The sequence below is a fragment of the Mustela nivalis genome (genome assembly GCF_964662115.1).
Source record: "Mustela nivalis genome assembly, chromosome: 16".
Classification (NCBI taxonomy): domain Eukaryota; kingdom Metazoa; phylum Chordata; class Mammalia; order Carnivora; family Mustelidae; genus Mustela; species Mustela nivalis.
The window spans coordinates 54,507,676-54,534,520 of NC_139035.1; the positions used below are offsets into that span (position 1 = coordinate 54,507,676).

The window sequence follows — 26,845 nt, forward strand, 5'->3', positions numbered from 1 at the left end:
TATTTGCAAAACCTGAAACTGACAGAGGTTAATATCTAGAATATGCAAAGAACTCCAACAAATGAACAAGAAATGATAAGAACCCGACAGAAAAAAGAGTTTGCTCTTTATAAACAAGTTATAAATAGACAGTTCAGAGAAAAGAGAGCCTTATCTGGTATAAGAATAAGATGTTCAGAGAAGTTTCAGTCAAAATAATAATATATTAATTTTAGGATAATCAAATTAGTAAAAAAGTTAAGTGCAAATAGTATCATATGCTGCTGTAGGGAAATAAAACCCAAACAGACTGCTGCTGAGAGTTCAAACTGTACTAATTCTGTAGAATAATTTCTGTTGTGAAAATAAACATACAAATGGTCAATAACTCAATAACCCCCTCTAGGGCATATAACTTAGAAAAATAATTACATTGGTCCATAAGGAAAAACACCCCCAAGATGTTCATTGCATTATTGATTGTATTAAGGAATTGAAAGCAACCTTATCAGTCATCACAATGGAACAGATAAAATGTGATATGTGACTTCAGTGGTTTACTATGCAGCAAATTTTTTTCTGAAACATGGATAAGTCTTAAAAACCTGGTGCAGAGTAAAAAAAAAAAAAATAAGAAACAGAACACAGCACAATTTCTGTATATAAAAATTCTTAGGCACACAAACCAACATTATGTATTTTCCAAAGATTCACAGTGAGATTTACGGTGGGGGAAAGGCATGAATTTGTTGCCAGGGTATGAGGAACCGTATTCCTTGATCAAAGCAATAGGATTAACCCAGTCTTGTGTCCCATATGTCCAAATAAGAAAAAAAAAGATGTATTATCCACTATCCGATTTTGAGGAACAGTTAAATACAGAGCTAATGTTTTAAGATATTAATGCCAGGAGTTAGACAAATTGGATTCCAAAATTTAGTCAGACTGTGTACTAACTAGATGGTTTTTGGACAAGCCATTTAACTTCTTGGGGCCTCCTTTTCTTCATCAGTGAGTTGGAGATGTTAGTATTACTTACCCCCATAAAGCTGCTGGGAATATTTAATTTTATGTGTTCAAAGAACTCGTATAGTGCCCAGCACATATGTATGTCCATGACTGCTTTCTAGACAGACCTGCAGTGTGCATAGGCACACAACACTGACTTTGTACTAATTAAGTGCTGCCCACTCAAGAGAGGCTCCCCAAAGCAGCAAGTATGTGTCTGGATTCAAAATACCTACATTTGCCCCTGCCCCAATGACTTCCGTCTCAATTAGATTATCCTGGAATCTTAGCCAGCCTCTTTCAAGGGAAGGGAAAAAAAATCTTCAGGATAATAAATACAAGATATTTTCTTATATTACCTAGATTCTAATAATAATCCCTTGAGAGTACATATATTCCCATTTACTGAAGTTGAATAAACTTTAGTAACGAGGTCCCATAGCTGTTTAGTGACAGAGTTGGGATTTGAACCCACGTACAATGGACTCAAAGTCCACGCATAAAACTAGTAAGGCAAACTGCATCCTTTCATTGTTATCCCCAGTCTACTTCAGCACAACCAAATCTTATTAAACCAGAACAGCAAGAAGTCATGTGGTATAGAATTCTTTCCATGTAAAAACATCATCATGTCCAAACATCATTTTACATCTTTTCTAGCCTGGAAATTATTCTCACCTTTATAGTTATTTCGGTGGAGGAAGGGATTTTTGCCATGCACATCCTTAGAAATATAGTCTACATATCTGTTTGGATTTGAAAGCATGGAGTTGACACTTTAAGGCTAGTCAATTTATTTTGTTCATGAAAGGAAGAAGACCAAGGAAAACACAAGTCTAGTGGAGATTAACAAATCTCAGATTAATACAAAAGGATCTGCAGGGTTTTGTGTTTTTTAAAACCATGAATATTTAGTTTTTTTCATTTGCAATGATATGAAAACACATATTTAAAAGGAAAAAAACCCAACCCTTGTATTAGCTCTAGACCTTGTTTTAGAAATTGCTCTTCTGACGTTAGTATTTTGTTCTGTTATTTTTTTTAACAGCGGACGGTTCCTCACTTCCCAACAAAACTGTGAAATGCGACTGAGCATGGCGGATGGCATTGGAGTGTGAATGGTGTGATTTAATGCTCCTGCTAGTCTGGAATGTTTTCCTGTTAGGTCCTTAGTTACCCCTCCCACCAGCTTGTTTGCATCTCCCAAAACCAGCTCTTCAAAGTTCAGTCCCTCATGGAACACACGGGCCTCTGTGATTTTTCATGAAGGTAACAGGCATTTTGGGTAGGGTGAGGCCCCATGCTAAGGTGGCTGCATGGAACTTTCGTATTAACTGAGCTGCTCCGTTGCAGGATCCTTTGCCAAAGCTGCATTAGAGGGCCTTTGGCAAAAATGATCCCAGGAATTCTGTGTATTCTGGGACATTTAATTCTTTTTTAAAAATACTATTGGAAAAAGTATATATTGTGCTCAAAGGGCATTTTAATTCATGCTTTGGGCTTCTGTGCTATTTTATACTATGTTGCTGTTTAAAAATGTTTTTACATACACACACACACACACATTGATTTATGAGCTTAAGTTTAAAACACTTCTTCCTTAGGGCAAAATTTCTTACAGCCAAAGTTCTGTGGCATGCTATGGCCATGCAGTACTATATTGGGACATCTTCTCTTTTTTAAGATTGTACAACTGACAGCAGAGTCCATCATTAATCTGGCTGGCATCTGTAATGAAAAAGGGAGTTTTTTGGGTTTTGTTTTGTTTGTTTCTTTTAGGATACGGACTTAGTCTGCAAATCTCTCTAGAGGCTGCAACGCTAATATTCCTGCAGCCATGGTGTCACCTATTGTAATTTTTCTGCTAATAAACAAATTTGAACTAGCCAGGAATCCTAAATTTTGAGACTAGTTGTTTATCTCAAATATACTCCAGAGAAATAGTAATGCAGTTCTGCTTTGAATTTAATTTAAACAGGAACAGGCAAAACAAATCTCTATGGAGGACATTTGACAATAATAAAATATTTCTCCCAGCGGGTGAGCTGGTAGCAATTGTATTGTTGCAATCCAAGCTCACGTTTCAGTCGGTCATTACCATCATAACAAGCCCTTGGACCAACTGGCATGGACATGCAACATTGAGCCCCTGATGGGCACATTATTTCAGACCTTTAACTTCATGGAGAACAAGACAAATACTCCTGGGAAAGGGGGATTATATTTTGAAATTCTTTTCTTTTCTGTTTTGTTTCATAATAAGATGAGGGGGGCATTCAATCTGCTGCTACTTGTTTCATTGTGGGTTTTTTTTTTTTTTTCCATCCTACCAAGGGGCCCAAGGAGCTAGACTTCCAGATTCGAAATGGCCCAAAACACTGACTGAAGCACTTTGATATCTACAGGACGGCGGAAATAGCCCCTCAGTATGTAAACCATCGCGGATGAAACAACAAATGGAAACAGATCTCTCTGCTTTTCCAGGCTAATCACAAATTAAATTTCACAGCCAGCAAAGTGTACCTAAAGTTTTTGCAGAGGCCCAAGAGTGAGACATCCTATCTCCATTCTCATTTCTACCTCTTACTTATTTAAATCTGCCACTTGGAAAATGTAGGGAAGAGAGGTCATTCTGAGAAATAAATTTTGTTTGTGTTTTTTGTTCCTGTTTTTTGCGGGTTATTTTTGTTTGTTTGTTTGTGTGTGTGTGTGTTTTGGTTTGTTTTTGTGAAGAAAAACAGGTAATTGAGCCACACCTAAATTCATTTTAAAGCACATGAAAAAGTCACATTTTAAAGCACCTGGAAGGTTTTTTTTAAACGGGATCATGAGATATTCTGCACAAGCTTTTGAGCAGGTCTCTCTGCTTTCAGATGGGGCATAACCAGAAGGTGTGCCTTCGGAGTCAACGAACAGAACGTGTCCCCCACTTGACTGGGGAAGGATGGATGGGGAGAGAGAACCAGGCTTCTGGAGGTGGGGGGAGGGAAGGCGGGGCTCAGAACATTCCAGGTGCATTTTATTGGCCTTGTGATTCACTACAAGGCTGAATCCTTTTATCATGATGTAAAAAAATATTCTAAAACTCTCACAAAAATTCAGAGCCAATGTATGAAAAGTTTTTAATTTTTTAGGATATTCCTGGCCTATTTGGGTAACATATAAAAACTTAAAACATCATTTCTCACGTTGTCTTCACATTATAATCACCTGGAGAGGATACATATCTATTTTTAAGTAGGCTCCATGCCCAGCGGGGAGGCCAGCACAGGGCTTGAACCCACAACCCTGAGCGCAATATCTGAGCGGAGCTCAAGTCGGATGCCCAACCGACTGAGCCACGCAGGAGCCCCAGGAAATGATTTTTTGAACTGTTCAAAAGCCCAGGCCACAACTAACCCCCGATCTTCTGTGGGTGGTATACAACCGTCAGGAACTGTGAACCCTCTTCAGGTGATTCTAATCTGTGGCCTAGTTTGGGAACCACTAGCTTAAAGCAAAACGTCCTTTATAAACATCAGGTGAAAATAAAAGCAATCCCTTGACACAAATACATAACCTATCCATCGGGAGCTATTCCTTGTTTCTGTATCAAGAAATAAACATGTTAAAATGTCAAAATCCTGTTTTCATTTCCTTTACACCTGAGGCATCTCTAAGAAACACGTCAATACCGGCAAACTTACTGTGTCATAATTTGGAATTATAAAAACCAGCAAGAGAGATCTGGGATTTAAGTTCATAAAAGCGTTTGCACGTCACTTACGTATTTTTTTTAAACGAGGACCTCACTGGAAGACGACGGACAGGCCTTCTCCTGTGAGGTCTGCCCCCTGCATGTGTCGGCTCCGCCCGAGGACTTTGAAAACAGGGAAGGTAAAGCCCCTCGGATCCTACGCTGAGCTGCGGCCACTCGAAGGACAGGAAGGCAGGAAAAGACGACCGAGTGATGCTGCGAGCTATAGGGCAGCTTGGTGATTTAGGCAATGTCACACCCCGAAATCGGATTGCTTTTAGTGGCCTCTGTGTCACCAGCTTGCGCTAGAGAAGCAGCCACCTCGGAGAGGTGAGAACCACGATGGGCAAACACAAGGACAGGACACTCTCAAGATTGGCCGAGAAGCCAGGAAAGCACCTATTAGCACCTCGGTGATGGTTCCAGGAGGGTCCGGTGGAAGCGCAGCTTGACCCGGAGCAACAAGGGCCGTGACCTCCCCGAGCGGGCAGAGCGAGGGCAGGCCATCTGCTGTCAGCAGCGCTGCTTAACCCTCGTGGATTCGAAGACAGCTCCCCCTGCTCACGCACACGGGTCTAGGAGCGCCGCTGCTGATTTCTCATTCAGGAAATCTGGCCGGCAACTCCGCAAAGCCTGCAGCTCCCTGATGAGCTCCGTGCAAGCCCATGATTTAATTGTGGATGGAGGGAAATAATAGGTATCTCTAGCAGGTTTTAATATGATCTTAAAATAGGGGGAAAGTTTTCTGTTATGACATTGACATCGAGGCGATGATTTTGAGTAATGCAGGATGATGTGGAGATGCTTTCAGATTAAATAAGAGCTATATAAAGGCTTGTCAGAATGAATTCTAATGTGCCACGAGACACTTTGCATACTCTTAAATATGCAAAATGTCTCTTGGCACCCTAGAATTCATTCTGACAAGCCTTTATATAGCTCTTATTTAAACTCCTACTTTATTTTTAGGGAATAGGTACACTCTTTGAATGGAAGCAACAAAGGGCACTGTTTATTGATTTGGTTCTCTCGTGGGGGGAACAAAAAGAAACACGATCCGAACGCGCAATCAAAAGTGGAAGCTTGTTTAATATTGCTCTACCATCATCCTGAAAGGCATAATAATTTGAGTTACACATCTGAACTGATTGGAGTTACAGAATCATATCTCCTTTTTGCATTTAACAATATATACAATATAAAATAAATACATTTACACAAATGGACATTTGCTGGAGCACACAGTATGGTACACATCACAAAAATATACAATTGATTGCTTTACAGATGTGAAGCCCATCTACAGCTATAGACATGGTTTTATTATTATTATTATTCTTTTTACTACTGGCTATAATGCAACTCCTGGATTATGATAAGCAGTTTAAATTTTTTGTCCTTTTACGATCTTTGCACATAAGACTGCCATAAAATGTTTTCCTAGGCAGGTAAACAGAGACGCTTAAATAATTAAAATACAATCACCAACACCCATTTTCTCTTCTATAAGAAAAATAGCAGTTTTAAATATTTCATATCTTTTATGTTATCATTTAAATGCAAAATAGTGGAATAAATACAACAATCTGATCTGATTGAAACACAAGTGTAACTACAGGTAGTCACACAATCCTATTGCTTTAAATAAGAACAAACCTAAAAGAAGCAAAATAAAAATTTAAATCATATGGCAAAAACATACACTTTTATAACTTTCCAAAACTTCACATTAAGTAAATGGTCTTGCTTGAAACTTGAAAAAACTTACCTCGAGCAAGGTTTAAGATGAGCATTTTGCCCTAAAGCCCGTGCAGTTCTTTTAGATCTACGTTTTAAGTCGTGTTTCCTATGTGTGAGATTCGTGTACTCGGTAACGCCGAGAGTCACTTAAACTGAAAACTAAAATTTGTACTAGATTCTTTTCTCACATCTCCATCTCGTGTTTTCAGTTGGTTGGCTCTGAGTTCTGAAGCCCAAGTACTTTAATGTGATACAGTGAAAACAACGGATATATTGTTATATATTTTTTACTTATATATAGTGTGGTTGAATAGTAGCAACTTAAACCCTGCACAAACTTTCTGGAAAATAATCTTTTTAAATACTTACATATATAAATAATCTTATAGAATCAGCACCTTTTGTTCCCAGGAGTTGTATTTTCTGTTGTTATTTTTTTTTTAAGGGATGTGCCAATTTCTGAACTCCTATCACAGCTATAAATTTCAAGTTATTGACCATCTGAATGAATTGCTAATGATGATTTATCTAGAATCACACTACAGCCACTTCTCTACTGAGAAACCACAATCTACGATATAGTCCCATATAGCTAATGATAGATACACAGTATTCCTAGCACGAGGCTGATGAAACATCAACCCAAGGTATTTTGTTTAAAGCACACAAAGTAGCAATAGTTTTGGAAACGTGTCCGCACCAAAAAGTTTTGCAACAACACAGAGCTAGTTAATAACAACATCTGAGAGATGATTGAGTGAAAGCCATATATACAGCATTTAAAAATTAGACTTATCTATATTCTTGAAATATTCAAAGTTTTATTTCTAAGCTATACATTGGTATTCTATAATAAACCATTAGAGAAATTATTCCTTGTTTTGAAAATATTATTATGATTTTGATGTGTTTCTGTTCATAATGAGTACTTGTTTGGAGTTTCAATCTCTTAATTATTATTAGGAAGAACCTTATTACTGGTAAGGAATAGAATATACTACTGTAGTCTCCTGAGGAATTGTACATCCAATATTGTCTCTAATTCTACCCTGTGTCTAAAAGCACACACCACAAGAATCCAAACACCACAAGAAGAACAAGACAACAGTCTTTGAATGCAACATAAAATTCAGAAAAGCACAGCAAACATGAAACATTGAAAAGCTGAACTACATCTCTTTTGTTTGTTAGGATTACAATTTTAATTACATCTGTGTACATAGAATAAGACTGTTCACATAGTACAGGGAGCAGCTACTAACACTGGTCCATTGGTATAGCATTTGATGGAGGTTACTGTTTATTGGTTATTCAGCGACTGTAGATTTCGGGGGCATCTAATTGATTTCTTCATTAGATTACACCTCTTAAGAGTCTGGAACCTGACTGACTTTCTTGCTGTGACAATACTGGTTGAAAAAGCACACATATTGGCTTAGCTCTTGGTAAAAACTGCAGATTAATTTAAACAAACAGTCCTAAATGAATCAACTCATAAAGATTACGTTTTAGAATTTGCTCAGGCGTCTGCTGTCTTTGATGGTTTTGGGTTTTGTTTTTTGTTTTTTTTTCCCCAAATTCTGGCATTTGCCTTATTGCCTCTTAAATGAATACTGGCTCACAGCTCCTTCCGAGACAAGGTCTATAACTCTGCAAACAGGCAGTATCTCGTTCCTAACCACCACGGCAGCTAGAAATCCTATGGCAACTGGACCTCCCAGGTAGAGAGGAGCACTCCTGATCATTCTACGGATCTGTACTCCATGTGCGGTGCTTTCTACACGTGACCACCGGAGTCACGGCAGGTGTAATCTAATCCTTTGTGTCAGTGAACATTTAGGGAAACTGGAGCTCATGTAAGAAACTGATGCTTGGGACCAGACTGGCACACAACATAAATTGCATCCGTGATAATATGCACCTTCCCTTCAACTATTGCTTGAGTAAGTTAAATTCCCATATTAATAAATGGCTGAAAAGTGGTAAAGCTGGTACAAAAAAATCTCCATTTGTAAGAAGAAACAAAACATTTTTAAAAATCTTCCTTCAGGATTCATTTGTCCTTCATTATTGTTCATAATTGTTCAAAGCCAGCACAAAATTGCAGTATTCTTATTTCTCTTTAGTATTGCATGAATGAATAAAGCTTAAACTATTCCCTGAAAAAGTTACATAGTAGCTAAACTAACAAATACCTGGAAGACTTGAAAAAACAATTAAGGAATCAAATGGCTGTAACTGATCTAGATGGAAAAGCAATGATAAGCAGCAGCCGATGCCACGTTGCTTAAGTTGTCTAATTAGAGGCTGCTCCCGTGAAACCTAATACTGCACTCAGTCAATGTGTCTGTGTTGCACTGTACTTTTAGGTACGATGGTTCTCTCTCTTTGATTCCTTAGTCATTGGGGACGTTATGGTTCACAACAAGCTCACTGGTATCCATATTATGGATCTCCATCCTTTGGCAGGGCTGGCTTTTATCTCTCTTCAGTTAGAGACCTCTTGTAAAAGTTCAGCAGCAGAAGGGAGGGAGGGAGAGGGGGAGGAAGGGACAAGGACAATTGCCTTACAACGACAGATGTTCTCAATTTAGGAGAGAAGGGCAGGATGGGGAAAGAGAAGGAGGTGACGAGGAGGAGGGGGCAAGACAGAAGGAAGGAAGGAAATGAAGGAGAAAGAGAACCGGGAATGAAGGAAGCTGAGAAATGACGGAGAGAACAAATAAGGGACATTAAAAAAAAAAAAATTAGGAAGGAAGGAAGGAAGGAAGGAAGGGAAAAGGAAGGTGAGAAAAGGGCCAGAGAAACTCATCAGGAAGATGTGGAGGAATCTGAAAGCTGCTTCATAGTCTTGCTGCTACATGATCAGTGCAGTCCGTTGATTTTGGATGTTGGTAACTAAACTCTATGTTTCTTCGACATCACTCTGGGGTTGATTTTCCCTTTTTCAGCGTGCAGGACAGGAAGGCCCGGGAGCTTTTAGTCAGACCTTGGCCTCTAGCATTTCCAAAAAAAGTTTGTGCATGGGGACTTTGCCTTCCAGTTTGATGTTGTAGAAGTGCTGCACGGCCTTGGTGGAGGTCTGCCTCAGCAGCGGCAGCGTCATCAGCATCTTGCCCGCCCGGCGGGGGTCTTCCATGTGCTGGCCGGCCTCGTAATCCTGCAGCGCCTCGTGCAAGACGTCCTGAAGTTTCTGGACGGCCTCCCCATCTTCTATGTGCATGGAGTCTGGGCGACAAAGCAAAACACGGAATCAGGTCACTAATAACCAAAACCGGATTTGGAGGAAGTTAACATACTATACATGAATTTCCCGAGGCTCTAAGCTGTGATTTGCTCATTTCCAAAAATCTCTACTTTTTTTTTTTTTTTTTCTAAATTTCCCTACAGGAGATGATTTCTAATATGGATTTAAAACACAGAAATTATTACCAAAAAATGCATTATTTTAAAGTGCAGGTTTTCTTTCCTCCTAAGATGGACTGATCAGAGAAGAGTTGCTTTTAACAGATGGCAATCTTGGTTACTTTATTCATTATCTCATTCATATGTTTTTTCAACCATTCAATAATTTTCAAAGGTCATCTATTAAATGTATTATTCTAAGTGCTATGGAGGAAAAACATTGTCTAAAATTATGATCTTTCCCTCAAAAAGCCTGTATTTCCCAAAAGGAGAAAAAAAAAAAAGGAAATGACCGAGGTTTTAAGAACTCAGTATAAATACATGGAATTTAACACTCCGTTCAGGTGTAGACTACAGAAATCACAACAAACTGCTTATCCTTTCAAGATTTTCAGTGTACTGGTAACAGTTCATTAAAGCATCCTTACACAGTCTGCTGCTACTGAAAAACAAATGAAGTCTTTAGATTAATGAGTTCTGAAATATCTTTCACATTTGTGAAGGTGAACTTTGCCCTTAAGTGACTCATTTAAAAATCTAATTCAGTCAAGAAAGGAGAGGGTTAACAGGGTTGCCACAATTATTCTTCTGAGAAATGTGAGATGTGGGGGAAAAAGAAAAGTTACTGCTCTAGCTCTAAAACAGACACTTAATTATATACAAGTTTGAATCATTTAGCACGTTTTATTGATTCTGATGACAGTTTATCTGTTAATTACACATAATGGAGTCTTTGGGGGGATTCCTCATGTTTAATAATTCTTGTTCTCTGAGAATGCAGAGCTCTAAGATACATGTAGTTAGCCTAATGTTTCATATAATTCACATATCAGGTCACATGTACAAAAAGAGAAAGGAAATGTAATTAAAAATCAAGTGACTAAACATGATAAAAAAAAAATCATGGCGACGTAATAAAAAGGCTATCAGCTATAATCAGGACCATATTTAAAAACTTGTTTGTATTTTGTTGTTCTTTTTCTCTTACATTGTCATTTTGAAATCATTTCACCACATTGTTAATAAACTGACCACTGTTTACAGGACGGGGTTAATGACACGTTTCTTGAAAAGAGAAATACAGTGGCTTGGGAGCTTTTACCACTTAAGACTCAACTCCTGCTAGTTGAACCGAGAGGAGGAGTTCTTCCAGGTTGTTAAGGTTGATAGTGTGGTTGATAATGTCCCTGGTGTGGAACTCAGAACATTTCCCAACACACAAGCTAGCCTGTGCCTATGGATTGATCCTACACAGGCTTCTCTCCACTCTGGCCCCATCAGCATGACAATCCCATCCACTCCCTATGTGCCTTCTCACAGCAACAAGCACGCATCATTTCCAAAGATGTCTATCCGCGGGCAATGTGAGTGAGGGAAAAACTGTCATGGAAATCACAATGTGCACTGAATTTTATTATTTTTTTTTTCTATTTTTCTTCTGAGATGCTATCTGAAGGGAAAATGGTGGGCCTGGACTCACACAAATGGGGAGTGTCCCAGGACACAAAAAACTGACTTTGCACATGAGGCTTCCCTCATAAGATAAGGTGGACTCACCCGATTTGACTGGGACTCAAAGCACTCACTCAAAGTGAAAATGGGAACAAATGGATGGCGAGAAGAGAATTGCATCTTTACAAACAATATTACAACAAAATAACTATCTTCCCACCAGACCCCCCCCACCAAAAGCAGCAAAATAAATATAATAAATAAACCACATATTAAGTACCTGTTTGGGGTGAGGCTTCTACTTCTTTGTGATAAGCACTTTCTGAACACTGTCTCCTCTCTCTTCTCCCAGCTGCTGTAAGTCACGTGGCACCGGGAGGGTCAGAGTTGGGCCTAACGCGGGTTACTTTGTATCAAAATATGCTGCTAGAATGTGTACCACTGCATATGGCATTTCCCTTGCTTACCTCCCCCAAAAGTTAAAATGATCTTCTGAGTCCATCTTATTCAACCTTCCATCTTCATCAAGGATCTGCTTTACATTTCTGGGGCTTTTGGGTGGCTCAGTGGGTTATGCCTCTGCCTTCATCTCAGGTCATGATCTCAGGGTCCCGAGATCGAGCCCTGCATCTGGCTCTCTGCTCAGCAGGGAGCCTGCTTCCCCCTCTCTCTCTGCCTGCCTCTCTGCCTACCTGTGATCTCTCTCTCTCTCTCTCTCTCTATCAAATAAATACATACAAATAAAATCTTAAAAAAAAATCTTCTCTACGTTCCTAAGGAAGACATTTCCAGATGTATGTAGAACATTCTATTTCACAAAGGACAGAACTAATCCTTACAAATGTCTTCTTCAGATTTTTTCCAAATCTGTCTACAACCCCTGCCCTTTGGTCCTGGTTCTAAACACTGGAATGATACAGAATAAATGTCCCTCCTCTCTATGCGAATCTTTAAACGCTTGAAGTGAGCTGCCGAGTCACCTCAGCCCCAACTCCAAGCCTTGCCTTCCCCACTACTCTGGCCCGGCAGGAGATATATTATAGGATGTCACAGGAAATGAGGCGAGAACAAATAGCAGAGAGATACGCTCACAAACAGCAATTAAGACTTCAAACTATTCTTTAAAGGCTGTGATTTAGCTTGAGAGATTTAAAAATGATTTAATCAAATTACTATGATAATTTAACTTCCCATTTACAGAAAAGATTCTAACTCATTTTAGCTTTACCCATTCTCGGATCTGCTAATACTTTAAATGCAAACTCACTAAATCTGAACTATTTAATTAGACCATGATTCGGCTGGCAGACTGCTGAAGAAAATATTAATCTCCATTAGGGATCCTAGTTCAAGTTCTGGCTCTGTGGCTTTAATCGCTGTTTGGTCTTTGGTCTATATGTATACATTTATGCTAGGCTCACTAGAATTGGCATTAATTTATGTAATTATTTAGCTTTGGTTGTTGGAGCTGGTTTCTTTTTAACTTTGTGTTTTAAAGGAAATGGTCCCAGTATTTGTGCTAATGAAAACCAGTGAAACTTAATCATGTGACTCAGGCTTATGAACTAAGGAGACACAGTAAGCCTATACATTAAAAACACTGGGTGAATGGTTAAAAACAAATATGTTTGGGCCCAAGTCCAGACCTATCAATCAGAAAATTTTAGCTAGATCCTAAACATCATCCATATTTTAAAAAAAATCTAGGTGCTTCTACAGTCAAGCCAGGGTTGTGAACTAAAAACCAGACTGCTATTCTAAAAGAATTCAGATTTCAAAAGATAACCAGTGTTCACAGGAAGCATGCATTGTCGCCCACATATTACATTTCCACACTTAATAAAATAGAACCCCTTCATTAAATTCCAATATTTTATTCTGTGAAGTGGGATCCTAAAGGAACATGTCTAGTTAAGATCATTTACTTTGGGAAGGGGGACTAAATATCCTCATACCTACAGTTGCAAATTTGGTGAGACTCAGAATTTTTGTAGTTTACCTGAAAAAAAAAATGCCTTTCTCCATGGTAAAAATTTTTAACTATTGTGGGCATGGATGGGCACAGCTACTCGAGAACACCCAAATTGTATTTGGGAACTGTCATTAGGACTTGCAGCTCATTCTTGGCAATACTTTATCAATGGTGCCAAATCGGATTTTGAGGGTGGCACTGAATATTAAAAATGGACAAAGCATATTCAGAGTCAAGTCTAGTATATAATATAAACCAATGCTCAGAGGAACCCAAGTGTTGACTTCTTTAGTGTTTGTAAATTGCCTACATGAATAGGGGTAATAAGGGGTGAGCTGATGGGACTCTCGGATCACTGAGGAAGGAAGCACAACATGATGGGAAATACAGAGAAGTGAGCAAAAGTCTAATGCCTAAAAGATAATTTGATCTCAAAATTTCTATATGCAATATATAAGGAGTCTAACTGAGCGATTCTCCTGGTTCCAATTGGCTGGGTGCTGAGGAACGTGGTTGACTATCATGCAAACTAGCTCTTGATGGACATCAATCGCTGACCCTAAATATCAAAAAATGGTGCCAATCATAAACTTTCTTAGAAGATGGCAATGGAGGTAGCAAGATATTTTAATCTTTCCTAATCTGCACATAAAAAAACCAGAACAACTAGATGGCCAAACTAAAAACCTATAGACAACACTCACAAACAAAACTAAGTGACAAGGTATCCACAAGAGACACACAGAGAAAGAGAGAGAGAGAGAGAATCACGATTGTGGGTGTTCCTAGCTCTGTCCACTGAGAAAGCCTAGGAAGGAGGGCCAAGCTAGGAATGCAATCCTGAGCAATGAGAAACCTAGCACCAGCTTATCATTAGATTCCAGGCTTCGGCCAGGAAATATTTAAGATAAGTATGGAACACCTTATACTACATAGAAAGGAGACTATGTACAACTACTAATTCGAAAAATTCCAGAAAGATTCCAGAAGCCCAACTAAAGAGACTCCCAAAGACCCAAAATGGAACAATTCTAGCTTCCTAAAGGATTATACTGCAATTGATTGAAATCCACTGAATAGGGATGCTTGGGTGGTTCTGTTGGTTAAGCATCTGACTCTTGATTTCAGCTCAGGTCATGATATCAGGGTTGAGATCAAGACCCGTATCAGGCTCTGCGCTGGGCATGGAGCCTGCTTAAGATTCTCTCTCTCCCTCTCCATCACCTCCTGTACCCTCCGCTTGAGCTCTTTCTCTCTAAGAAGAAAGAAAGAGAGAGAGAAAGAAAGAAAGAAACCCACCAGATATGTTTAAATACATTTGATTATAATGACATTTTTAAAAGATAGACATCAATTCTTTATTTTGGAAACTGGTGAACAAACGGAAAGAATCAAGCGCCTATATAAACTCCATCATCAGTCATCAATAAGAGGTGAGAGAAAGCATCACTTTATGTAAGTATTCCAATGACTGAATGTAAAAAGAGATGACAAAAATCACAGATCATCATTTGGCGACCCCCAGCGATGAGTGGATTTAGGTAATGAGCGTCAACAGCTGCTCACAGGACACAGAGACAACCGGACACCGTGAGCCTCCCCATGAACAGCACACCACCTACAGGTGTCACAGGCATTGAACTGGGGTCTGATGACGTCTCTGCATCCAGCTGCCAATTCGCATGAGATGCAAAGGGCAGAGAGACGTGATGAACCGCTCCTAGCGTACGCAGTCTGTAACGTCCAGAGTGGGGGGAACTCTGCAGGTCAAATGCCCTGGCCTCTTCAACAGAGAGATTGTAAGAAAATGAAAGTGAAAGATCAACTTTTAGATTAAAGGAGAGTTAAAAACTCCATTGATTTTTGGGGGGAGGGGATGGGCAAGACTAAACTCTCATGTCTGAGGATACGCATTGGGTGATAAAGCCGTAACAAAACATAAGGAAGGAATAAAAACCACAACAGGCTAGTGGTTACTTTGGGGGGCAAAGGAGGGCGGTGAGATTGGGACAAGACACACGGAGGCGTTTCTACGATATCTCACAAATTTTTATTTCCCATCTTTGCTCATATGGCCATTGTGGCAGACGGCAAAAATGGCTCCGAATGTTACTTCTATGGCAAAGCACACTTCGCAAGTGTGAGTCAGGATCTGCTATGCAAGATTATCCTACATTATCTGGGAGGGTCTTCAATGAAGCCGGCAGTGTCTTTGAGAGAGAGGCAAAGGAAGAAGAAGGCAATCCATGGTGCTACACTGCTGCCTTGGAAGATGGAGGACATACTACAGCTCAAGCAATGCAAGGAACGTCACTCTAGAAGCTGGGAAAGGCAAGGTACATGTCCTCTAGAGCCTCCAGAAGGACCACTGCCCAGTCTCTATCTTGTCTTCAGCCTTGTAAAAAATGCTTACGGACTTCTGACCTCCAGAATAAGTACATATTGTTTCAAGTCACCAAGTTGTGGCAATTGGTAAGAGCAGCCACAGAAAACTAATACACTCACTAAGTTATACATTTGGGGGAGGTTTGTGTGGGTCTTTCTCTTAAATATATGTTTTATTTTATATTAAAATGGTGAGAGGCAGAGACAGAGAGAGGAGTAGTAAGAAACTTCCGATGGAACGGTCCCTTCTAGAAAGCACTGAGTTAGGCAGAATTCTGAGCAAGGTGGTAGAAACACTTGGCAAAGTGCCACGGAAGGTCTTCACATACCAACTAAGAGGTTAGATCAAAAGAATTCTTAGGTCTTTCCTAATGCAGAAAAGTTATACTTCTAATGTTGGAAACAGTGATAACAACTCTTATTATGTGCTTAACAATGGCGAGAACAGAATGATTTTACAGGTACCCATGAGATACACTATCTTCTTCGTTTCTAGCTCTGGCTATGAAGCCAGATCTCGAAGTTTATACCAGACCCACAAATTGTTCCCATACTGTATTTATATTGGGTATTGAGCCACAGCTCCGTAGCCCATAGTGTCTTTCCTCCTGGGTTCCCTCTCCTAAATCCCAAGTTATTGTTACCATCATTCTTTCCCCTTGCAGAATCGCAAGTCCCTGCTAAGAGACTCTTTTTTATTTCTCTACAAGTACTCAAGGCTTCTCTCTCCCTCCAATATCTAACACTTATCCAGGAGCTTTCTAACTCCTTCTACTCGAAGTGATAAAGACAATTATACTCAATAAGTGAATGCTGGGGGGAACCGAGGTGGCTCTGTCGGTTGAGCACCCAGCTCTTGATTTTGGCTCAGGTCATGATCTCAGAGTCCTGAAATCAAGCCCCACCCCTACCCCGGCAGGTTCCCTGCTCAGCAGGGAGTCTGCTTCCTCCTTCTCCTCAGTTTCTGCCCACCCCCAATTGCCGCTCATGGGTACACACACACACACACACTCTCTCTCTCTCAAATAAAATAATAAATAAATCTTAAAAAAAAAAAGTGAATGTTGATAGCAACTTGGGTGTAAATATTTCAATCTTCCACAATATCATAAATGATCTGTACCATGCTAATGACCTTTTCATAAGGGATTAGTCATTATCTATAAATGGAAATATTGTTATATTATGTCATTCCCTAGAAGTAAACCAATTGCAGAGTATTTATGTGCTTATTACCCAGCTGAAAGCAGAGACACTTGGGGCAAATATTTCTTACACTATGTCAAGGCATAGCAATCATTGAATGTGATAAGAAACACTTGAAAACATACCTTTACTTTTTACATAAAAATTTGAGATATCATCACATTTACAAAATTCAAGAGTTACATTAAATAAAACCACCACCCATTTCAACTCAATTATATCATCTTAAGCAAAATTAAAATAATCCAAACAGTGATGTCAGATTTGAGCAAAAACCAAAGAAAAGTAGACTAGGAGATGGAAAAATTATAATTTTGATTTCCCAGAGAGTATTAATTATGGTTTGGTCTGGGTAAAAGTTAAATATATAAATATTTACCTGCTGCAAAAGACCTGTCCATACTTATTTCTTATTAAATCCTACCAAGGTAGTAAACATTTGGTCTCCAGATCTTTTTTTTGCCACTTTTAAGAGTAGTTTTATACTACTGGAATCCAAGAAGACAGCAAGATAAAGTAAGTGCAAAATTCTAAACTAAATTAAGAGTACTAATTTTGGTTGGCAGATGTAAAATTGCCAATCTACTTATTTGTGGACTAGGAACAGCTTACTGGTAGTGAGGAAGAGAGGGTCCAACCCTCTGCCTCACAGCGGCCACACATCTTCATCAGCTTGCTTCGGCTACCTACAAAAATGCTATTGGCCATGTCCATCTCACAGGCATGTTGTAGAAATCAAATGAGATTCCCTAGCAAAAGCTAAAAAAAAAAAAAAAAAAAAAAAAAAAAAAAAAGAAAAGAAAAGAAACATCTACAGAAAGATTCTTAAAAAGGGATAATTGCTTGATCAGTATCTTAAACTCTGTCTAGAGTATCGAAATTAGCAAATTTAGTGAAGATTTCAATAAAATTGTGTTTGACGGCTCAAGCGATATTAAGGAACTAAAGAGGTTTTTCACTTTCATACTAATTATTCAGATCCATGAGGATGTTAATTTCTATATTATAAACTTAGCATTAACACACACATAACCACATACAAAATATACAACCAAACTCACTGCCCTCACTTAAAAGTCACTGACATAAAAATTTTAGGCCACGTAGTAATATGAGACATTATATAATTCACCTGCCTCGTGTTACAGACGAGAAAACAGTTATGTGATTAAAGAATACATTCTTGAAGTGGAATTTGGAATTGGAAAGTAGGGGCAGATCTCTCTTTTTAGGTAAAATGCGTATCTGTACAGTACACAAACAGATTCATAACATTTTCATGATATTAATATTTCATTAGGGACTTATTAAGAAAAAAATATCTAAAAAGGCTACCCCGAGGGAGAGATAATGAAAAAAGGCTGAAAAACACGAGGCCAAACTTACAGGACTAAAGATGGCCCTCAGCCCAGTCTCCTACCGTAATCAGAAGCTTTCTCTCCCTTGAAATTATATCATGATTCTACACATCAAACGTTTGTTCTCAAGAATAAAATACTGTCAGGATGTGGTTCTAATTACTTACGATTTGAAACTGAGGAGCAAAATATTACTCGCAGCTTCCTACCAACAGACACTATTATTCTAGAAGCATGGTGTAGAAATAAAAGAGAAAAGTCAGCTTTAAACTGTAGTTTCTGTTTAGTCCTGAATGAGTTGGGCTCACAGGGCTCCAGGGTGGGGGCAGGGCTGGGGATACCACTTGGGAGGAGTGGCAGCTGTGAAGCTGGAGAGCCTTGTGAGCCAAAGAGAATGACCAGACTAAAAGCAATTCTCACTCTTCAACTGCTTTAGTCTTCCATATATAAAAACAAGTCTACTTCCTTGGGGCCAGAATAATAACTTCAAACAAATTCTTAAGCGTAAGAATCAATAGAACCAAAGAATCCCATGAAATAATCTTACCCAAAACGCATGTAGTAATATTTCACTAAATTTTCCAATAAAGACATAAAATTAATTACAGAATCATAAAACTCCCCAAATGGGAAGAATTCTGGAGAGGAGTCTAACTTCTTGGTGTTTGATGAGATAAAGGGGCGTAACAATTACAAAGTTAACATTGTGATGTAGATTTTCCTTTTTAAATTTAGTGGCAGAGAGAGATCAGGGAGGCAACAATTGCCGAGGAGATAGTTGGTGTGCAAAATTAAGAAAGTATATAGTTTAAGTGAGCCTGTGAGTTTCTTATCTTCAAAAATAATTGGGACAAAAAAACAATGTGAATGTGAGAATAACAGTATTAGTTCAAAATATATTGGGTTTGTTGTTGTTGTTTTTCCCTATATGCTTCAAGACAGGGAAAGTATTTCCAGTGGTGTTCCTGCTGTTGTAAGTAAGTGAGTTCACATATATGTAAGTGAGTTCACATATACCACAAACAGAGGTACAAAAATATATGACAGCTATTACCGAGAAGACGATTCCTGGTTTCCTGAGCATAAGCATAATATTAATAATTATTGAATAAAGACAGATGTTTAAAACAAGCTGAAATTTAGATTAATGAGACATTGCTTCTTAACACCTACAGCCATACAGGGAATGCTAAGATATCTACAAAAATAACACTAAAATAGATTCCCCCCCCCATAAATTCTGTATCTCTAAATACTGAAAGAAAAACCACGAGCTTTTTAGGGTATCTTTGAAAACATTTTTCATACTCATGTATTTTTGAGCAGTTTAAGAGTCCCTGGAACTAAGCAAAAATGAATCTACAACTTTATTGCTATCATCCAAGTAATGGTAAAAAAAAAAAACGGAATAAAATAGCATCATATTGACAGCATGAGAAAAAAAAAATAAGATTTTCTGAGTGGTTTATCCCATACTAACATGGTGGGGTTTGGGGTTGGAAGCATGAGAAAGGGTCATATTTATACAGCCACGAGAGAACTGGCACAGTGTAGACATCAATACAATCCTTAATCTTTTCTCCGTTATTATGGACTCTGATTCAGTTAAATTTTCTTGGTTTTTGAGAAGCTAAAAAAAGTTGCAAGCACTTGCAGCGTAACTTTGTGACACGGAGAAATTTCCTGAAAGAAATTAAAGTTACTCAATACCAGTATAAGAGAAAAAAGAGAGGGTCAGTTAACTAGATCTCGCTTTAAACCAGAAAAGCAAACTAACTAGTTCTTTAAAGACTTTCTAATCACCAGTCATTGCTCTAAAGTAGGTCACTTCCTCCTTCCAACAGCGGAGTCTGTGGGATTCAAATATTTACATATCAAAACACTAATGATTATACTTCTACACAACAGACAGAAATGCTGCTGCTAATTAATTCAGGTACTCTAAATTACAATAGCCATAAAGTATATATCTAATACCTAAAATGATAAGATTTTAGCAATCTCGATCAAGTTTTAGTGCTGCTCAGCACTCACAATTAGTTAATAATTTAAAAAACCATTATCTAATATAAAAGATAGAAAACATGCTTGCTGGGTTTTAAAATATAACTGGCCAAGTACATGTTTTCAATTAGAATCACTATACAACTACCAAACAGAAATTCTTCCCCAAACCACTGCTACAGAATTTTTCATCTGATGATGAGAGATGATATAACGTGAAGTCCTGCAAACTAACAAATTCTCGGGAAATTTCTTTCCCATCTCCCACTTTGGTCTTCTGGAGAGCCAGAGAAGGGCTATGTGAGATGTCTGCATCAATAGTGCCACTTGTCATAAGGAATCCTAGATTACAGTTTCACAGGGGAGGAGGACAATGGGGGGGTGAACGGTGTGGTCAGCAATTAAAAGTATGCAATGCTAAACTCCATTATGAAGACAAATAGGAAAGTACAACTTCATTGTTGAAAACAATTTCCCTCCTATCAGTCCAAGGATGCACGCATCAATATTGTAGATGAACTGTTAATTACAAAATCAATTAAAAATTATTTCTAAAAACAGTCACGCGTCCCCGGCTCTCATGGGGGCAATTTGGGCAGAAGGGTCTCATCTCACTAGGACCGCGCCAAATCACAAAGTCGTCATCCACAAGTAAGCAAAAGCAATCTGGTTTTTCATTTTTCAGCGCGGCTGAGCCCAGCCTGAGATTGATCGTCACATATGGCCCCAGAAAACAAACTGTCAATACCTTGAATGCTGCAGAATTTGAACAAATAGCCGTCCGCCCATTCAAGCCACTCATTGCATCCCATTTAACAGATTTTATTGACAGTTTCCTTCTTGTAATTAAAGGGAAAACTACTGGCCAGCAACCAAGATAAAGTTCAAAGATAGGGTCAAAACAAAAGCAGATGGAGGGGCACGGTGTGACTGTCAATGGTACACAGCATCAGAGTGCGTTATTGACACGCAGGTATCTAAAGATCGGCACGTCATTAAGGAGGGATCTATCCGGAACTATATGCAAATGCCAAAAGCGACTTAAGACCACAATAAAGCGGTAGTAGAGGCACAAAGGGAAAAACAACAAAGCAGCAACGATTTTTACTTATCAGAAGTTGCTATTTTAGTACATTTCCATTCAAATGTAAAGACTGTTTATTCCCATAATTCTGCACCCTCGCTGCATAGGTGGTACCTTTCAGAGAAATACTCCAGCAGAAGTTGCCTTCTACAGAATTCCAGAATACAAGAAAACTAGACTATTCGATAACCAAATTAAAAACAACACTGTGTATGTTTTTCCAATTGCAGAATGTTCATTTATGAAGGGGAAAATGCTTTCCACGTACCCACGGTGCACCCTTATTTTCACCTGTGCCTACAGGACAATGGAGGTAACGCTGTCGGGAGAGCTTCCATTTACCCTACACATTAGGCTGCCAAAAGTTTCACCGCTTTCAATAAACAAATGTAATAAAAATAATGCAAGTGGACTTTTCTTATTTCTAACTTTTCACTAGAAAGCCATAATGACTATAATTTTGCTGTCTCATACAAAACTTACAACCGGGTTTAGCAAATTTCTGAAGAAGTCGAGGGAGGGTAAAACTGGAATATGAAAAAATGCAACAATGACCATGTTAGCATGCCAACCTGAATTAGCAAGAGCTATGGCTTTGAGGGTGACAAATTCTTCTTTCTCCAGCTTCATGCTCTTGTATTTCTTTACCAGCTGCAGGATAGCATTATTGAGGTCAAGAAGGCCTGCTAACTTGGACTGGTCTTCATCCATTATATAATCATCTGCATAGACAAGTTCATCCTCAAATGAGAGAGATCGGTATACGACACCAAGGATCAAAATTTCCATCCAAGCACTCTGCAGAAGGCTCATCTGGTCCGCCAGGGACAGCGTGGAGAAGCCTGCATGGGAAGATGGGCAGATCAAGTTACTTTAAAGCCATAATTTCATAATGCAACATTAGTTTCATATGGTAGTCAGCTTCTGCATCGGTGCTCAAAATTATGCTGAGCTTTGATGAGATGCTCTTAAATTTTCCCCTGATCATTGTGCGAATGGCAAAGTGAAAGTCACAAACCAGTTTGGCTTGCTGGTGTCTTTTTTTCCCTAGGTTTTATAGACACAGTTGAGGTAGACAGAACGGAAAAGTAGGTTTGTTTCTTTCATTTCAGAAGAAAAGAGTATGTAGTCTTTAGACATAATTGATGTCTGGCTACAGTTTTTATAAATGTCTTTCAGGAAGTCAGATTTTCATCCTTTTCATCTCTAAAAACTACTATTGATAAACAACAGGAAAATATAAATTAAAAAAAAGAGCTCCCCAAATAACAAAAAACAAACAGTGTAGCCTCACCCTGTAGAGTTCAATTAGCAAATATTTCTCTGTAACAGTCAGACGCTCAGTGAAGGATGAGTATTCATACACCCAAAAGAGCGTTCTTAGTTGGATATTTTGTACCCACTGATATATAACATGAATTCCTCTCCAAATGGTGTTCATTGGTGTAAAAGAGAAAAGAATACTGAGTGGCCTGGCCTCTTCACCAAATCAAAAAGCCAGTTTGTTCTTCTGATTAACATCCAGGTATTTAAAAAGAGTTAAATATGGTGGCAATGCAGTTCCGTGGGTAGGATATAGGCAGATCCAGATCCTCAGATTAAATATTGGCCCCACTGAGCTGCTGGCTCTTTCACTAGGGGAAAGACAATTTACTCACACCTCAGTTTTTGTTTGGGGGGCACACAAAATAACACCCAGCAAAATACCAAAGCTATGCATTCAATAAACCTCACTATATTAAATATTATTTTTATCTGAAATATCCAGATGACTCCTGTAATTCTTCACTAACAATCTGGTCTGAATTCACATGTAACACATATAAAGAAGTTCCTTTCCGAGAAAACATGCAAAAAAAAAAAAAAAAAGGAAATGCTGTTCAATAGGAAAAGAGGAAGTAGTATAATCAAACCTAGTTAGGAGTAGGGACGAGATCTAGATTCTAAATGGAAGTCTTAGTGAAGATACCTAATGATCAGCCATATACTTTCCCCAAGAGTCCTAAAAAAATGAATGTTTCTTAAATCTTCACTTTCATTTCAAAGGTAATACCCAGGGACTCCAAGGGGTGAGCAAACAGCCCTACGGTTATTGAGGACAACAATACCATGATTTAAGATCCTGCCACCAATAATTCCATAGGAGGAGAAAATTTTAATAATGCAACTTATAAAATCTATTTTTACTCCTTCTCCAGATCTTACTACCCAAATCATAACTATCCACTGCTGCCCAGTCTTCTTGGGCTCCTGCTTATGGTCACTGCTTTTGTCTCATTTTGATTCCTATCCAATTGTTCACATCCCATCTGATATTAGAAACTACTGCACAATGAGGACAAGGAAACGATTTCCTGCCCTGTTGGTGAAAACTAGTGGTTTGCCACTTGGCACCATTAACTGAAGTGTTTAATAAAATCATCAAGAGGGATTAGTCTGGCTTTTATTAAAGGCGGGTCTTCACACACGTGTAAAAAGCATCTCTTTCATTGTTTATCAAGCCATTTACACATTACATGACAGATCTTCTTCGGAACTGGCGGTGTCAATCTTTCTTTCCTTTTTTTCCCCACTCCTTTTCTCTTTCTGGTCATACCATTGTGGGGTTACATAAGTTTCCTATTAGAATTAGAGACAAAACATGTGGTCACATTTTCAACAGAGAGTCCAAAGAGAAAAATAACGACCTGGTCTGACTGGGTTAGGCTCCATTTGCTTTCGATCTTGAGCCTGTTACACTCCCAGCAAACAAACCAGTACTGCTCCTTTTTCTATCCTATCCCCCGGCCGCCGCCACCACCCCCCCATCCCAAGATAAAAGATGCGACACATATCCAAATACACCTAACGCAAGCAAAGGGAAGGGTCGGGGTTTGTTTTGCAAATGAAATAGATGAAGAAATAAATGATCATCTTGGAAAGTTACGAGCCAGAAGGGAGGAGTATTTTCCCCTTTGCCTTCGTGTGCTTGTTCCTCCTCATGCTTCCGAGCAGCCGTTGTCTCTGCCGCAGCAGATGGACAGAGCGCGGAGCCCGCAGCCCCTTCCTGTGACAGCCCTATTCTCCCTCCCAGACACCGCTGTTAGTAAATAGATTTACACATTCTCCAATCTCCACACATCTTTCTGCCGAATAATTAAAAGCAGGATGATTAGTTTATTGAGTGGAAGGAGGAACTTTTTTATTGAGGTCCGTCCACGATTTTATCAGGCCCAGCACTTTTACGGTTGTCAAGAGGACGCAGGCATCCAATTTTTCTTATCTGCCTGATTAATACAAACGCTGTTTCAGGACGCATTAATTAACAGATACAAATCTACGTTCTCATGGAAGGATCAATACGGAGAAGAAAAGAGGCATCAATGTGAATTTAGTGCTGATGATGGAGAAGGCACGCTATCGACAGTTACGTGCACGGAAACTTTAAAGTTGCACAGGGGCCCTTTTGTCCCTGTGATTTACAAATTCGCAATTTTCAGCCATAACAAGGTTTCACACATTTCTTTGGGGTTTAATTAAGCAAAAACAATAAAATTTCATTTTTTTTTTTTAGGTTGGTCCTGCAATTTGTCTGCCCTCTGTTGATGGCTGTGTGTGTGTGTGTGTGTGTGTGTGTGTGTGAATCCTTCCTATAAACCTAACTTTTTTTCTTTCACTTCTTAAGGAAATAAAAGGAAAAAGGTTAAAAAATATAAAATACTCTCTCTCTCTTTTTTTTTTTTTGGTCAGCGAGGATGGGGAGATGGGTACAACACAAAAGGTTTGACAAGTTTGCTTTGCTTGATAGCCTCACATCTCTTTCAGTTGATTAAAGGAAGTGTAATTTTGCAAAATGATAGGAAAAGGGACCATCCATGCTTTCCAGAATGTAAATAAAAGTCTGGACTTTTATCTCTTCGTGCTCTTGAAAAAGCTGACCTGCAACACTTAACCCTTTCCTACCACACCTCGGCAGTCTGCAAGCTGGCACAAAGAGAGCCTGCCCAGATGCCTGGGTGACAGGGACAGAGCCTCATGAGGAGACTGTTCTGCTCCCCTGGCGACAGAGGCAGGATGCATAACAGAGCTAACACTGGAATACCACAAACTTCTTCTGCCTGCCCTTTAGGACTGCTCCCATATAGAACGACATGGAGATGATAATATTTTGATCAGGGGATCTGAGCAAAGTATAAAAACCTAAATGGCCAAGATCTAAATAAACCAAGTTTAAGGAATTCTCTAAAAATGTGATGGCTCTCTTGGTGCACACGTGCTTGTATCCAAATGAGGATTACTTGCGTGCACTGTGCCCGGCACTGAATGGGGTTTTATGGCTACGGGGCTATGAACGAGAGGCCCTCATCCCCGAACCCATTTTGCTACCTTTGCAGACAGAAACCTTTCCCCCCAGTGAAATAAAATATGCGTCGCCGCTGTGTCGTTCGAACGTCATGTTTTGTACATCCCGGGATCTTAATCTTTGGTGTTTGACAGGTTATAGTTTTAAATGTTCAGCCGTATTACAGCTTTTTTAAAATACACTGATACCACGGCCCATTTTTTTTTTTCCTTCCCCAACCATGGCCCATTCCATGCCTGTCGCTGACAACTCTGATCTCTCTCCATCTCCGTCCTGGAGTCAGCGCCATTTACTGTATCTCGGGCGTTTTTCGAGCAGAATGACTCTCTCCCTTGACCCGCAGTTAAATAGCGTGTTTATCTGCGATCCTGTGTGCTCCAAATAAACCAGATGACAGTTGGGAATAACATCATTTGGAAGGATTGAAAAGCTTCTCAAGAGGCAGGTACCCCTGAAGTAACAGGCTTGAAGAAAGTATGCTTTGTGCCAACGCTCTTGCTTAAGTCCACTAGAAACTTCGGAGGATGACATTGGTGCCATGGGCACTTGTCAAGCACTTTTTTTTTTTTTTTTTTTTTTTTAGCCTGGCAAACTGATGCACTTTGCAGTCAACTTACAGAAAAGGCTAAGCATTTGAAAGTGTGAAGGGCAAAAAATATCTGACGGCTAGTCTTCAAAAATACACTTTCATTTCAGAAAGCATAAATGTTTATTTCCTGAACGGAGTGTTGACAGAAATAGGCTGCCGTGCAGGCACCGGGGTTTAACCCCTGCTAGGCATTTTCTTCCTGGCTGCTTCCTGGAAATGGAGAGCAAACATTTTGAAATCTTCAGGGTGTCTGTTAATTTCGGTTAATCATGGCACTGATTGGCTCCGCTCACTGTTTTTGAACTGTAGTTTCTCTCTTCCACCAAAAATTGAAGGTTCTCAGCAAATAGCGTATCATGTTAGAACTGTAATTACGCCATAACGACTCACCGAGATGGTAAACAAAACTCATTGAGAGAAGCTGACTGAGCATTGTGGCATGAGTGAGATCCTTTCTCTGCTGTACAAATAAACCCAGTGCTTACAGGAACTAGGAGAAGAAAGAATCACAATGGCGCTAAGATCTGGTCTTCGCTACCAACAGATACACAGATGCATAACCCTTGTTATTAATATATTGTATAT

At 39.1% G+C, this 26,845-nt stretch overlaps 1 protein-coding gene across 15 annotated transcripts in view; it reads right to left on the reverse strand.

The window, feature by feature from the left end:
• Positions 1 to 5,792: 5,792 nt before the first annotated feature.
• The window catches only part of ESRRG (estrogen related receptor gamma), a 621,316-nt gene continuing 600,263 nt past the window's right edge, over positions 5,793 to 26,845 (reverse strand). For all 15 annotated transcript variants that reach the window (XM_082703835.1, XM_082703840.1, XM_082703828.1 and 12 more), the window contains 2 exons: positions 21,902 to 22,171; positions 5,793 to 9,691 (listed from right to left, as the gene is read on the reverse strand). In XM_082703835.1, the coding sequence (XP_082559961.1) occupies positions 9,447 to 9,691; positions 21,902 to 22,171 (515 nt within the window). In that variant the 3' untranslated portion in view covers positions 5,793 to 9,446. The remainder of the gene's footprint in view (positions 9,692 to 21,901; positions 22,172 to 26,845) is intronic.